The sequence below is a fragment of the Ornithorhynchus anatinus genome, chromosome 2, assembly GCF_004115215.2.
Source record: "Ornithorhynchus anatinus isolate Pmale09 chromosome 2, mOrnAna1.pri.v4, whole genome shotgun sequence".
NCBI lineage: Eukaryota > Metazoa > Chordata > Mammalia > Monotremata > Ornithorhynchidae > Ornithorhynchus > Ornithorhynchus anatinus.
Window position 1 is genome coordinate 73,722,267 of NC_041729.1, and position 16,449 is coordinate 73,738,715.

Genomic DNA, 16,449 nt, shown 5'->3' on the forward strand with positions numbered 1-16,449 from the left:
TTTGATAGAAGGAGGTTGGTGAAAGGAACCCCTCCTGACAAATGGAATTATCTTACTCAAACTCTGTATTTTAAAATATATATTTTGGGGGAGAACATGCTGAGTCCATTAAGAGAACAACATTATTAGGTAAAATGAGGATCAAGGTAATTACTATGCTATCAGGGTACAATAATGCCATTTTGTTTTTGCCTAGCTCTTTTATTCCAAGAAACTGAAAAGTCTTTTGAGATGGTCTTATTGAACACAGTTTCTTTTGAAAAGATTGGTGGGGCTGCTCACTCTGAGTTGGGAAATCTGATGTTTAAAAAAATGATTTACAAAATTCCCTTTTAACGAATAAAAGATTATAACCAGTGCCATTATAGATCAGACCAATGGCTCAATCAGTCTAATATTCTTTGTCCAGATGGGGCTTCAAAGGACGCATACAAAAATAATAGATTAACTCAGTCCCTCCTTGAAATCCATTTTCATGGTTGGGGAGGTGCCTTCGAATATCTCTATTTTTCTTTTATTTGCCATTTCTGAACTTTTTATCCATTAACCTAGCCAACTCATTGCAAATGTTTGTCTTTGAAAAATGGGAAACAGACAAAATTGTTTTTCTTTTTTTTTTTTTTATCAGTAGCAAAAGACAAAGGAAGAACAAGCAGCACAAACCTATCAGGATGAAAACGCTTAAAATATTGGAATGTACAGATACTACCTAAGTAAATGAAAATGTTAGCTATGCAAATGAATCTTGAGGATACATATCTGTAATTTTATTTATATTAATGTCTCTCTCCCCCTCTAGACTGTAAACTCATTGTGAGCAGGGAATGTGTCTGTTAGGTTGTGATATTGTAGAGAAGCAGCGTGGCTCAGTGGAAAGAGCCCGGGCTTGGGAGTCAGCGGTCATGGGTTCGAATCCCGGCGCTGCCACTTGTCAGCTGTGTGACTGTGGGCAAGTCACTTCACTTCTCTGTGCCTCAGTTAGCTCTTCTGTAAAATGGAGATTAAGACTGTGAGCCCCGTGAGGGACAACCTGAACTCCCTGTATCTACCCCAGCGCTTAGAACAGTGGTCTGCACATAGTAAGCGCTTAACAAATACCAACATTATTATTATTACTCTCACGAGCACTTAGTATAGTGCTCTGCACACAGTAAGTACTCAATAAATATAATTAAAGTATAAAAGTGCTACCGATGAATTACTGAGGGAAGGATTCTTGGAGTAGGTGGGATTTTAGGAGAACTTTAAAGATGGGGAGATATGTTACCTGATGGATTTGTGGGGGAAGAGAGTTACAGGCTGGGGGATCAGCATGTATTATGCATTAGAGGTGCAAGAATTGAGCTCAGAATAAGACAAGGATCATAACGATAGTTGGAGAGTAGAAAGAGAAGAAAGCCACTGTGTAAGCTCAATCAATCAACAATATTTATTGAGTGTCCCCTGGGGGCAGAGCACTGTAATATGTGCTTGGAAGAGTACAGTTGAATTCGTAGACATGATCACTGCCCTCAAGCAGCTCTAGGGTAAGTAGGCCAAAGCTAAAATAAATTACGAGTAGGAAAACCAGTAGAGTATAAAGATGCATGCATAAATGCCAAGGAAGCATGTGTGACTTGAAGAGAGCCTTGAAGCCAATGCTCAGGAATTTGCTTTGGAGAGTGTTAGACTACCATTGAAGGATTTTGAAGAGAGAGAAGGCAAGCTTCAAGAAGATGATTAGTGGAGTGTGGATTACAGAGGGGATAGACTGGAGGTAGGGAGAGTAGGTTTGAGTTTTGAGTCTATTTATAATTTGGATTATTTTTCCCTTGCTTCACATTTTTCACACTGTTCCTGACCTTTATCTTCATATGCACAGCAATGTACCACCCAGAAGACTTTGGAGAGCTCGTGGAATACTTATTTATGGATGTGTTTAACAAAACCAGGCCTAGAACTTGTTCCTTTTCTTCTAGGCAAGATGCTGGATTGTAAACTCGAGGGCAGTACTCTATTGTACTCTCCCAAGCACGTAATACGGTGCTGTGCACACAGTAAGAGCTCAAACAATACCATTAGTGGATTGATTGATTGAGTCCTAGTATTTTGATGTCCTCCTGATGTTATTCTCAGAAAGCTGCTAACATTAAGCTTGTAACTCAGATGTTCCCATTCGGCGCCTTGTTTGTACTGGGAAAGATCCTAGCATGTGGAAAATTAGTTATGTCTCCCAGTCCCCCACTCAGGTAAACCTCTCTTGGCTGAAACTTCCAACCAAGGTGGGAAGGAGAAAAGGAAACCAAGGGGGCTTGAGGAGCAGAAGTTCTCCTATTGAAAGGACCAAATGCCTCTTAATGATAATAGGTGTGGCATTTGTTAAACACTTGTTATGTGCCAAACTCTATACTAAACAATGAAATAGATGCAATACAACAAGATTAGACAGAGTCCTTGTCCCACATGGGATTTACAGTCTAAGTAGGAGGGAGAACAGGTACTCAATCCCCATTTTACAGATGAGGCACAGAGAAGTTAACTGACTTGCCCAAGGTCACTCAATAGGCAAGTGGCAGAACTGGGATTAGAACCCAGGTCCTCTGACTCCCAGGCCTGTGTTCTTTCCACTAGGCCACACTACTCCTCCTTCCACACTAACTGCCCTTAGTTCCCTCTAAATCAGTGTTCCCTCATAATTGTGGGGTGTACTCAAAGACACCATGCAGTAAGATCCTTCTCAGTAAACTGGACGGGAGCCACTACAAGCCCTGGAACAAAACAAGTCCTGTGGTGTCTGTCTCTTCTGTACTCCTGTGCCTGTCCAGTGGAATACACAGAGCTTCATTTTCCTTCTCAAAAGAAGTTTCTCGAGTTTCACAAGCCAAATCACCAGTTTCCCCTAAGGTTCAAATTTACATTCAATTTCTTTAAAATTTCCTGCATCTCCTTTTACTCATTTCTTCCAAATGGTATTTTATGAATATCATTCTCCCTCAAATTCTTCGTATTTGTTTTCTGGTTGTTTGTATTTAACTTCCCTCATTTTATCCCACATTCTCCATTTAATTTGGTATTTCCTTTTTGATTTCAGCCACATCTTCACTTGAAGAAAATTTTCTTAAAGGGAAATGAACTCACTCACCCAATGGGACAAATAGTTCCTAAAACTCTTCCTCCAGCTTTCTTCCCTTGTTTTTATATTAAAATTAAAGCATAAATGCATGAATTCCCAAATCCCTCATTGATGTTCATTCCTAGTCGTCCTTCAGTGAGAGAGAGTTATGTCAACTGTCTTTTGGCTATTTTGAAGCCATTGCTCCCCAAGAGAAAAAAAAATCTGAAAAATGAAACCATGCAATAATAACCTGACACACTGTCTATATATAAAGTCAGGGACGTTTAAGTAGCTGAATTAAGGGACTCTACTTCAACTTTAATGGAGCATCTACATATTTCCCATGAGCTTTTTCAACATCAAATTCTGCTTCTGTCAGAGAAGACAGACTGCAATTAGGACTCTACAAACCAGTAATATATTTGTTTCCTTTCATAGGTTCTCTGTCCAAAAACAGAACTAGACAAAATCAGCCATATTTATTGAGCTCAACTGTGCACAGAGCACTTTACCAAGCACTTGGGAGAGTACAATATAAATGAATGCATTTATATTGTATTTATATATTTACCATGTCTATATATACATATATTTACGTATAAATATACGTTATAACTAGCATCCAGGTGTACCAATTCCCAGGTCAGTGCTCCTTTGACTGGATCAAAAGTGGGGGACACATTAATATAGCTGTATTTCTCATCTATAATTGAGTGTGCAATTCTGAGTAATTATAGTAGAAATAGAATAGCCAAATCTGCAGAGAAGCCTCAGGACAGTGGCTTGCTTGCAAAATGGCCACAGTGACTGTAGGTAACAAGAACAGGTAAGAAAAGGAGAACAAAGAATCAAAGTAAGAATAATATTAACTATGGTATTTGTTAAGTGCTCTACTATGTGCCAAGTACTGTACAAAGTTCTGGGGTAAATACAAGATAACCGGGTTAGACACAGTCCCTGTGCCACATGAGACTCAAAGTATAAAGCCGGGGGGGGAGAACAGGCATTTAAACCCATTTTACCAGTGAGGAGAACCGAGTCACACAGCAGCCAAGTGGCAGAGCCAGGATTAGAATCCAGATCATCTGACTCACAGGTTCATGCTCTTTCCAGTAGGCCATACTGCTTCTCAAGTCCAACCTTGGTCCTAACCTTTGTTCAGGAAACAAACCCTCATTTGTAACATCCTCCTGTGGGAAAATTGGTTGTACTATGTTTAGGCTGGGTGTGGGACCCTTTTCAGTAAGCATGGTGATGAACTTGGGGTGGAGCTTGGAGGGGTAGGATTTTAACAAAGGCATCATAGCGAGAAAAAGGAGAGAGAAACAAGGGGGCGGATAAGAGGAAAGAGATGAAAGGAGAGGAGGAAAGGAAAAGGAGTGGCAAGAGAGAAAACTTGACTGTCTCTTATAGTGGAATTGTTTCCTTCACACAAATTCTTTGTTGCTTTATTTCCAACTGGGAGAATCCTTCATAATTATCACTTCCCCATGTGCCTAGTTGAGGCTTCTGTTCACAGGTTTTAGGCATAGGTACCCAGTGAAAACCTCCTCTGAATGGTGTCCTGTCACCATTCCAGTGTTACATTCACAGTCACCCACTGCCACCAGCTCGGAGTAGGGTATCGCTGGGTGACATGGCCAGAGAGTGGACACCGTTCAAGCCACCAGACACAATAAAGTGGGGGTGAGCTTTCCTCTTCCCCGGTGCCCATGAGGCAGCCGTCAATACCTAAGTTCCTTGTGGGCAGGAATGTGTCTGTTTATTGTTGTACTGTACTCTCCCAAGTACTTAGTACAGTACTCTACTCAGTAAGCGCTCAGTAAATACGATTCAGTGAATGCATGAATGTGACGCCCACCTGGGGAGTTACGGGAGCTGCTACTGCCCCATGCCCGGCCTGCAACCATAACTAGTTTCGCGGTGAATTCAACCAAATAATCATATTTATTGAGTGCTTTCTGTGTGCAGGGCACTCTACTAAGTTCTTGGGAGAGTACAGTAGAACAGAGTTGGTAAACACGTTTGCTGCTCACAAGGAAGTTACAGTGTAGAGTGGGAGACAGACATTAAAATAAATCACAGATATGTGCATAAATGCTGTGAGGCTGAGGGTGGAGTGAATAAAAGGTTGAAATCCAAGTACAAGGGTGGTAGAGAAGGGAGAGGGAATAGAGGAAATAAGGGCTTGTTTGGGATGGCTTCTTGGAGGAGATGTGATTTTAATGTGAGCTCGTGAGCAGGGAAAGTCACTATTTATAGTTGTATTGTACTTTCCCAAGTGCTAAGTATAATGTTCTGCAAACAGTTAGCACTTAATAAATATGATTGAATGAATGAATAAGACTTTGACGGAAGGGTCGGATGTGTGGCGGGTAGGGTTCCGGGCCAGGGGCAGGACATGGGTGAGTGGTTAGCAATGTCCTCTAGACTGTAAGCTCGTTATGGACCACAGTGTTATCCTTGGTTCTTCCTGCTGTTCCCACAATTTTTCAATAATTTATTTGTCTCTTCCATTAGATCATAAGCCCCTGAAGGGTAGGGGCCATATTTTTGCTTCTGATGTACTCTCCCAAGTGTCTGGATCAGTGTTCTGCACAAAGTAGGCTTCCTAAATACTCCCGATGATGATGATGATGATGACCTATTCATTTATTTTGACTGATCATGGATGCCAGTATTATTCTTTGTTTTGACAGGCTGAGTGATTGGCACAAGGGTATGTAGTATGTATCCTTGATAAAGCAAGTTGTTTCAAGTCCCTGAGTCCAGCATAGTGCAATCACTAAGTCCTACAGTTCCCCCTTCCCCTATGCATGATGGGTAATTAAGGAGAAATTTTCTAGAGCCTGTGGCCAAGCTGGATGTCCACATCTTAGTTTTCCTGAGAATTGACCCCAAAATCTTCTTTTGAAAGCATACCCAAAAAAACCCCCGATATTACTGAATGTGGACATTTTTGTTTTATTTGTATTCTTTATGGAGAAAAATTAAGTTTTAATGCAGCAGATTTTTCCAGCCAAGGATGGATTTCCAGTAAGCCAGGATCCCGAATATGTAATTATTTAAGCCCAAGCCTTCTAGGGAGCCACGCATTGCCAATTGTAAAGACAGCAGTCATTTCTAGAACGATCACTCACATTCTATGACTAATCACATATTATATATTCATCTGCAGTTTTCTTTCCTGCAGGTGTCTTTTCCCCTCAGAAGTGTATTTAAAAAGGTCAGGACTTTCCCAATGTGGAAATTAGCCACCCCTCTAAGCATAAAACCACCTGCCTGCCTCTAAAAAGTACTTTTAGTGTGTTACTATGGTAAGAAAACCTACACTGGCTTTGTGGTGAAAACAACATACTGCTTAACAACCAAAATCTTATTTCCCTTCCTTGCTGGTGGGTAATTTCTACTTTTGATTCATGTAAAATGAACAGTGGGTGGAGTTTTCATTGTTTGGAAACGACTGGTAATTGCATCTGCCTCTCTCAAATAAAAATGCAGTATTCTTCTTTTTCTTTCTTCTGCATACCTTTGTTCCTTTCAGCCCAGAATAAGTGTAATGGGGGTTGCATGATTACCCCAGGAATTTGGACTCATCAGGTTCCTTTAGGATTTTTTACCCAGAATTTTTCCAGAGTTGCATAGTCTTGCATTTCTTGATGGTTTTAAATAGACTGTCCTCTTTGGAGAATATGCATCTAAAAATGCTTCTTGGTGCCCTTGGAATATGAATCATCATTTAGTCAGGCTGTCAACTGTATTTATTGAGTATGTACTATGTGCAGAGCACTGTACTAAGTGCTTAGGACAGTACAATATAACATTAAAAAATAAGTCTCCTTTAGGAGGCTAGGTCTAGACAGTAAGCTAGTTAGGGACAGGGAATGTGTCTACCAACTCTGTTATATTGTAATACTTGACTCCCACTAATAATGAGGTTGGTTACATTGATACTTACCATCCTGGTACAGCCCTTACTACAGAGCATCTCCACATTTACCCAAAAGTAAAAGCAGCATAATCTATAAAAATGCCAAGCTGAGGGAAGCGCTGGTCCAAAAGGTCATAAATCTAGCATTTTCTCCCTCAATCCTCAGTGTAGGCTTTCTACAGGGTGAAAAAGTATGTTACAATGTCACTCAGAATAAAAGATCAGCAGAACAGTAGAAGGAGAATACTTGATCACAGTTTGAAGGGGAAGCAGTAAATCAAAAATGTATTAAAGGTTTAACATAAATTCCCATGACAGTGAAAAAGCCATTGCTGGCACAGTGTAGGAAAGCTTATTGGACTATTAGATAAGCAAAGGGCTCCATTCCTACTTTCAGATCAATCAATCAATCAATCAAAGGTATTTATTGAGCACTTACTGTGTGCAGGGCACTGTACTAAGCGCTTGGGAGAGTACAGAACAACAGTTTGTAGATATGTTCCCTGACCACATCAAGCTTACAGTGTGGCCTTGTGAAAAGAGCCAAGGCCTGGAAGTCAGGAGTCACTTGTCTGCTGTGAGACCTTGAGCAAGTCACTGCATTTCTCTGTGCCTCTGTTTCCTCATCTCTAAAACTTAGATTAAAATGGCTGTTCTCCACCCCCACCTTTTGACAGTGATCCCCATGTGGCACAGGGACAGTGTCCAACCTGATTATCTTGTATCTACCCCAGCACTTAGTAGAGTGAATGACATGTAGTAACTGCCCAACAAATATGGCTGTTATTGTGATGACAATTATCACATTTCACTTCCCTTCTCAATTCTCCATTGAGATTCATGTGGGAGGGGGTTTGCTTTTACATTTCTAAGTACACTGCTGTCTCCTAACTCCATGACAGCTCACTTGTTCATCATTCAGTCATATTTACTGAGCGCTTACCATGAACAAAACACTGTACTTGGGAAAGTAGTGCTCTGCCCACACTAATCACTCAGTAACTCCCACTGATTGGTTGGATTGCACTGGAAAACAAGAGTGGGTGTTACAGGGTTTGCAGGCTGGGGAAATAGATTGTCCACTTGCATCTCCTCATTTCAGCTCTGTCTGCATATCCCCTGACCATTCTGCCTGAGTCCAATATCTGGGATCCTGGCTCTGAGGTTCTCGGGGCCAACACCAGATATTAGCCTCACTCTCTTTCTCCAAAATCAAGGAAACATAAATCCTGAGAAGGGAGTTGTGGTGGAATTGAAAAACTCATTATTTCTCAATAAAAGTGGATTCATTCTGACTGTGAATGTAACAAAAAATCCTGATAGTGTTTCCTTAGTTTCAGTTTGGGAAGAATCTAAACTTTTTTTTCTTAAAGATCACCTCAGTCTTGCATTTAAATGACCTTAAAGGAATAAAATTGAACTTAGGATTTCTAGTTTGTTGATTATTTTTCTGTGGGAATAGTTTGGAAATAGCTATCAAGTCATCATATTTTGTTATACTATTCAGAATTTTTTTTCTCAAGTTAAAAAGCATTTTATTAATTGATTTCCATATTTTTTTTCTGCCTCTCATTTCAGAACGGTTTGATCATCACTGTCCCTGGGTAGGCAACTGTGTGGGGAAAAGAAACTACAGATTTTTTTTTATGTTTATTTTATCTCTGTCTTTTTTGACAGTCTTTATATTTGCATTCGTTATCACCCACGTCATTCTTCGTAAGTATGCTGGGGAAATCAGATTACGTATGTAGCCATTTGCTTGACTTTGGTTTTCTGATTTATTTAAATTATGATTTAAACTTTTGATCATTCAGGGTTTTCTGTTTCTTCTCTCCTCCTGATTCCCATCTTCTTTTTCTTCTTCAAGCTTTTCTTTACTTCTTCTCTTTTTGTTTCCTCTCATAAATCAATCTTCCATCCCCCTCCTTCTTTTCCTTCTTTCCTTTTCCCTTCATCGCCAAGGATTCAGAATCCCCAGTAAGATCCTCCAGTGTAGTAGTCTGAATTCCCATATCGAGAGTTGCTATAGCAAGGCTTAGTTCAATCAATCAATCATTGGTATTTATTGAAAACTTACTCTGTGCAGAGCACTGTACTAAGCACCTGGGAGAACAGAATGCATTGGAATTGGCAGACACGTTCCCACTGAGCAGTTACTCCACACTTTCAACTTTGGTGGGGTTCACTGCCTCCCTCTGTGGACACCTTCCCAGAGGAATAATTGTGTGCTTTATGCTTAGGGTTGATCTACAAATAGTAAAGTTGTGGAGTGGGAATCTTCTACAAGAATTCTCCTGGAGCAAGTGTTTGCATGCCTCAGGAAAATGACCAAGGATTGGGTTTCTAGGGTAGCTGCCACTTTTGCTCTTGCATTCATACATGTCTTGTTTGCCTGGTGATTTTTTAAATATAGATTCAGGTTTGCTATCATGTGGACAGATGTTGCCTTGAACAAATGTCTCTAGATGTTCAGGGTCTAAAGTATCATGTCAAATTCATTGGCTGAGTCCACCACAGCACAGGTGAAAGCCCTTTCAAGAAGTATCTTTCCTATCTAACAGGATTTGTCATCTGCCAACCATAGCCAAATTGGTTCTAGACTGATAATTCATTTTTTATTTCCTGAGGTATTTCTTTTTTCTCTCCACCCATTAGTAGAGCATAACTTAGAAATTCCCTTGACTCTGGCATATTCCTTTTTCCCCATCAGGTAAGAAGTTAAATTGGCTCTGGGCTATAAATTTAAGCCTTTCAGACTCCATTACAGTTCCATTAGCAGCTTCAGAGACTTGCATTATCTCTTTTCCTGCTACTGTAGTGTAATCATTATCAGGTATACAGCATCCTGCTCCCATGCCTCTGAAGGGACATCTCTACAGCAATAGCCACTCCAACAATGGAGACTGCTGTGGCCATAGTTAGGGATGCAGGTTTCCTTGGGAGGAATCAAAGGGCTTGAATTAATTTCAAGCACAATCAAATCATTTAGTGCCCCAAACCTGGATATTAAAAAAAGAAACAATAGCTTCGAAATAGAGCCATGTTTTTGGACTAAGAGGCTTAAAACTCCAGTTGTGGAAATCTTATCTGCAATATTCAGTGCATGGAAACAATGCACCCTATTGCTCCTCAGATAGTAGTTCACCTTGCACCTGGCTAGGGTGCACAAGTCTGTCCAATGTTTTAAGTGAGGTATTCCAAACCATTTATGACTCTTTTCATGTGATGTTCAAGGCAGTTGACCTTGCATGTAAAAATGGGTTTCATATTGTATTGTATTCTCTCAAGGACTTAGTTCAGTGATCTGCCCACAGAAAGCACTTAGGGAAGCCATGTTGCCTAGCAGAAGGAGCACAAGCCTGGGAATCAGAAGGGCCTGGCTTGGCCACTTGTCTGCTGTGTCACCTTGAGCAAGTCATTTTACTTCTCTGGGCCTCATATTACCTCGTCTGTAAAATGGGGATTAAGACTGTGAGTCCCATGTGGAACATGGACTGCATCCAAATTGATTAGCATGTATCTACCCCAGAGCTTAGAACAATGCCTAGCACATAGTAAGCACTTAAATACCATAAAAAAGCAAATTACCATTTATTGATTAATTAAACACAATAGGCCAAATTTCCTTCTGCTACACAAACACACACATCTATTTTCTATGCCCTGTGATCCCAAAGGAGAAGGCTTTTACTTTTTCCATTGGTCCTGGGTGTCTGCTGCCTCTTTAACTAGCAGTAGAAGTGCTAAAAGTCTTGTTTAAAGCCCAGTACATTAGCAGAAAAGCACTCTAAATTACTGGAGACACAGTTAAACCCAGGTCTTATTGGCAAGAGGCTGTGAGGTGTTACTACAATCCTGATGAGCTATAAATTGCTATTTTCAGGTTTTGCTTCTATAAAGTATACATTACTATCATGGTCATCACCAAATAAGACTCCCACAACTTGACTGAATGAATATTACCTTGAAACCCAACTCATAACTAAAAAACATTCTTACCAATCCCCCTCAGAAGAGCTTGTGTTCCTTGGAGTGAGTGCAGAGTTCACCACATGGTTCCTCTTATTCCCAAATGTAGAAAACACAGACAAGGTCCAAGAGCTGTTTGATAGCAGCTACCGAGCCATCATCTGTTCCCTCCTTATCAGGAGAATAAGTTTGTAGAGAGAAAGCCAGGCACTGTCAGAACCAAAGGGCTTCCATGTCCACTGGAAAAAGAACAAACCAATATTAAAGATTATGCTTGTTCTCAGAGAGCACATTTCACCCCCAAATGTAAGCATTCTCTGTTACAAAACGATTTTTGAAAGCACTTCTTTCAGGAGGATAAGATCATTTTTAGTCCCACTGTTTCATGGGCAAAGAAAATTCTCCTCCCTGGGCTTCAGGGTCTTGCCTTCTTTCCTGAGGAACTGTATAGGCCTTCCCCCCGTGCGGCCCCCCCAAAAAGTTGACCCTTTCTTGCCCATGAATGAAGCAAAAAGTTATGATATCCTTTCCTTACAAGTTAGATCTAACATTTGCAGGTTCTTCCCATCAGGTTCTATGATGCTGCAGAGTTTCCTTCAGAACTTCCCAAGGAGATGGAGTAGGGTGGAGAAGATTGAAAAATCAGGTTAAGAGGGGCATCAAGGGCTCCCTGCCTTCTATGTACATCATTATGCTATGTTAGCATAACCTCATTGAGGCATTTATCTCTTTGTCCACCTGTAGATTTCATTCTAGCATAATCTCATTGAAGCATTTAGCTCTCTGTCAAGTAGATATGACTCTAGGCCCCAAGGAATGATTCCCATCTGTTAACATCCTATGGCGAGTCAAGTCAAAAGGAAAGATATGCACACACATATTCATTCACATGATCTTGCATGTACACGCATATATGTATGCATTTAATGACTATTTCAAAGCTTCAAATTCAGATAGCTTCTGCTAATCTCATGCACTTTTGTTCAGGTGCTTGAAAGAGTGCTCTCTTTCATGAAGGACTGAATTGTTAAATGTATTAAAGCTAAAAGGGCTAAGTCATAAACCTGAAGTTTATGAGCTCGTTTATGCTGTGTGCAGCAATCTTTTACATGAAACATATTTTATGAGATTTTCAGGTTCAAAAGTTAATGTATTTGGAAAAAACAGCCTTTCACGTAAAAGGGAAAGGAGTAGTATATTGTTTGTGTTTAGCTATTAAAATGGGAAAAACATAACAGAGAAGCAATCAGAACTGTAATTTATGAGAAACTATGCAGACATCCATCTGTTATTACCGAGAAAATATCCTGCAGATGTTGATCCTCATTCTGAATCTACCATTTTCTTGTTGAATACATGGTATCAGGCATATATCCCTACCCTGTGCTGTAACACTGGCAAATAGAATTACTTAATTGATCTTTAGACACCCCTTGTTTTTATGGAGATGCGAAATCTCAGGAGAGCTATCTTCAAAATATTCACTCCAATGTTCAATTTTTGTTTCCTTTCTACAGGTTCACAGCATTCAGGTTTCCTAAATGCCCTCAAGGACAGTCCGGCAAGATATCCTTTGAATTAGACTTTTGATTGCACTGATAATAAAGATTCTAATGTGTTAAGTGTTTGATGATTCTCCTTGCCCCCAGTCTTTGACAGGTTCCCCAGCAAACCTGAAATATTTTTCTAGAACTTGGTGGTAGTCATTTAATCTTAACTGCCAATGCCAGCCAGAGTATTAGTGAGAGAGGCACCTTTGGGAAAAGTCACCTTTTCCCTTCATAGGTTTACTCTGGGACAGCAATCAAACAATTGTATTTTTTGAGTGCTTACTGTGTGCAGAGTAATGTACTAAGCACTTGGGAGAGTACAGTATGATAGAGTTGGTAAACACTGTTTCCTGCTCACAAGAAGCCCTTAAAAATCACGATTTGGCTTTAAAGTCACTCCAGGTAAGGATTTCATGACGGGGGGTGGGAAATTGTTGGTAACATTTGTTTTTAATAAGAACAGTGTTTGTAATATGTTTCATTTGATTGGGTAATCTAATTCTTCTGTACACCTGCCTAGAGACAGAACGGACCAGATGATCTCTTGACTCGGTCATTTTTTAATTGAGAGTTCTTAGGGAATAAAGCAAATCCATCAGATGATATATAATAAGCATAAAAATAAATGCTGAAAAGGCCAATGCAAGGCCTACATGCTCATTGGCATTGTTTGCCCCAAAAGGTTGTACCTTGTGTAATTATGTTTGATGTTTACAATGCTGGGTACTGTTTATGCTTTTGTATTCTTTTCTTCCAAGGCATAATAATAATAGTAATAATAATAATTGTAGTATTTATTAAGCGCTTACTATGGTCCAGGCACTGTACTAAGTACTGCTTTTCCTCAAAGAGGCGCCGCTTTCTGGAATTGCAGTACAGGGTCCTTGCTTATTTATGGCATTTGACTCCCAGTTTTCCATTGGGAAGCAGCAATGTCTGAGTCTTTGACTATAATCGCAATACGCTTCCTCTAAGTTATATGCGAATCTTGTCATTCATTCTCCTCATGTGTATAGCTGTGTGGAGGTGAACATAACTTTGATGCTAGGAGCCTCATTTGGATTCAGAATTTAAGTACAGCAAGGAGGAAGTCATGAAGTGAAGTAACAGAGGTAATAGGTTCTTTTTTTTTTTTAATGTTGTTTGTTAAGTGCTTACTATCTTCCAGACACTACAAAGCACTGGCATAGATACAAGCTAATCAGTTTGGACACAGTTCCTGTCCCACAAAGGGCTCACAGTCTTAATTCCCATTTTACAAATAAGGTAACTGAGGCACAGAGAATTTAAGTGACTTGCCCATTATCACACAGCAAACAAGTGTCAGAGCTGGGAACTTAGGTTCTAAAGAAAACTAAAGAGCCTGAGGGCTAAGAAGAAAATGGTGATGGCTAATGAAGAGAAGAGTTACAGTGAGTAAAGGTGACTGAAACCAAAGCAAATTTTGTGGCCTAGATGCAATTTTTTCATGCCGCTTGGGTTTGGAAAGTTTGTTAAAGCTAAAAATACAGGTAGGTAGATCTCAGTGATGGTTCTCGTTACAGAGGTACAGTTCATTGCTTTGGCATTAGTTTGCTCCTCTATCTTGGATTAGTAGCCCTGGAGTGGGAAATCTCTACATCTTTTTAAAAATGGATTTGGTTGTGTCATGCAGTATTTTTCTCAAAAGCTAAATTTGGAGCTGACACTCACTAATTGAAGGTGAACTGTTTGCCGCAGATAGATGTGCGGCTTTCTCACCCCACGCTAGTCTACTTCACCTAGTACTTCCCCAGAGCTACACAGAGCCTATGGGCTAGATCAGGACGATTAAACTGGCCCTGCCCTCATTTAAGAGAGTTAGTTAAATGTCTCTCTCCTCGCTTTTGAGGAGCCATTAGGGGAAAAATGGTTGCCAAGTGCATTGAGCTCTAGAGCCAAAACTATTTTAAAAGGTCCCACTCTTTACCTTGGAGGTGTTTTCTGAGAACAGGCAGCCCAAGAGGAATCTCTATAAAATGAACCCTATCATTTAAAGACCGCCCTCCCACTCCCCAAAGTGAACCCAAATGAATTAGAATAGAAGCATTAGTTTTAAACAAGAGAGACCTTTGTTGTAGGATTCTAAAACAAGTAATTTCCCCATCCCCTGACTTACTGGTATCACAGAATAGAATTATTAGCAACTCCAGCCAGATAAGGAGAGAACACAATCAATCGGTCAGTGGTACTTACTGAGCAGTATCCTAAGTCTTGGGAAAGTACAATATAACGGAGACGGTAAATGTGTTTCCTGCTCACAAGGAGCTTACAGAGTACGGGGGAGACAGACATTAAAAGAGATTATGGATAGGGGATATAGTAGTGTATAAGAATATTTACATAAGTGTTGTGGTGCCCGGGTGAGTATCAAAGTGTTTAAACCCTGCTTAACCGAATTTGCTTTCATGAAGCTTTCTATGTCACCTCAGACCTTAAACGGCTTCCACAAAACTCAATGTCTATAGGCTCATGTGACTGAGATAGAGCTCAAGAATCAAAGCGCTTCAATAGATCAGAATATCTGACTTATGTATCCAGTTTCGCTACTGAATAACTCTGACATTTGAAGCAGTGTGGCCTTGTTAGCCTGAGAGTCAGAGGACCTGGTTTCTAACCCTGGCTCAGCCACCTATCTGCTGTGTAACCTTGGGTAAGTCACTTCACTGCTCCGAGCCTCAGTTGCCTTGAATATTAGGGATTCAGTTCCATTTAGATCGCTCCACCCTGTTAATAACAAATGGCTATATGATTGAAGCCAGGCTATTCCAAATATGGAGCCAGCAAATTTTATGCCATGAATTAGATGATTTTTGTGTCACATGTTTATAGTTAGCAAAACATCCCACTCCAGATTGGTTTTTCCAAAGCAGATGCAGTTGTTTAATACATTAGAGTTTCCTTCCGTTTTCTATAGACGGGGGATATCATTCAGGACCTTAACACTAGAAAATTTTGTTTTAAATCCCCCTCTTTTTGTGTTGTGATTTTTCACCTTAGTTGTGGTTGTGTTTTATAACATATTTTGAAAATTACTTTTCCTTCCCCACCCAAAAAGGACACTGGACAGAGGCATTGAAGCCAACTTTGCATTTTGAGTGTGGTGGATGGGAGGAGACAGGCTTCAAATAGCCACTGTTTTGGGTCTTTTCACCACTGATTACAAACTCTCAGGTGTAGTCAGAAACCTGGGATGAGCAAGACTGAGTGTCCATCTCAAAAAGCTGTGGGACCATTGCCCCGTGGCATAGCCACTTATTAACAGAGATTATTCAATAGCATGCCAAGAGATATTAATATATTAGAGTAGTATCTTTGGGTACTTCTGGTGGCTTAGAAAAATTGTTCAGGAAAATTAATAAAATAATTGTATTTGTTAAGAGCGTATATGTGTACCAGGCACTATACTAAACTCTGGGGTAGTTAAAATGTAAGCAGATGGGCAAAATCCCTCCCCCACATGGAGCTCACAGTCTAAAGGGAAAGGACAACAAATGTACTCCCTTTTACAGAGGAGGAAGCTGAGGCCCAGAGAAGTTAAATTGACTTGCCCAAAGTCCTAGAGAGCAGCCAAGTCTCCTGACTCTTAATCCTGTGCTCTTTTCAATCAGTCACTGATATTTATTGAGCGATTATGGTGTGCAGAGCACTGTAATAAGTGCTTGGTAGAGTACAACACAACAGAATTGGCAGACATAACTAGGCCAAGCTGCTTCTCAAGTAACTATTTGGGTGGTATCAATCAGTGGTATTTATTGGGTGCTCACTGTACTAAGTGTTTGGGAGAATTCAGTACAATACAACAGAGTTGGCACACATGCTCCCTGCCCTCAGTTGTATGAGGGAGAAATTCTGAATGGGCCAGATGGTAGGGGAAATGCTCAGTT

The 16,449-nt window shown here is 40.2% G+C and overlaps 1 protein-coding gene across 3 annotated transcripts in view; it reads left to right on the plus strand.

Moving 5' to 3' along the window:
* Window positions 1-16,449, plus strand: part of ZDHHC14 (zinc finger DHHC-type palmitoyltransferase 14) — a 287,105-nt gene that overhangs the window by 224,930 nt on the left and 45,726 nt on the right. For 2 of the 3 annotated variants that reach the window (XM_029057930.2, XM_029057931.2), the window contains exons 4-5: window positions 8,604-8,741; window positions 12,512-12,560. In XM_029057930.2, coding sequence (XP_028913763.1) covers window positions 8,604-8,741; window positions 12,512-12,560 — 187 coding nt within the window. The remainder of the gene's footprint in view (window positions 1-8,603; window positions 8,742-12,511; window positions 12,561-16,449) is intronic. The other variant, XM_029057932.2, reaches the window with a different exon arrangement.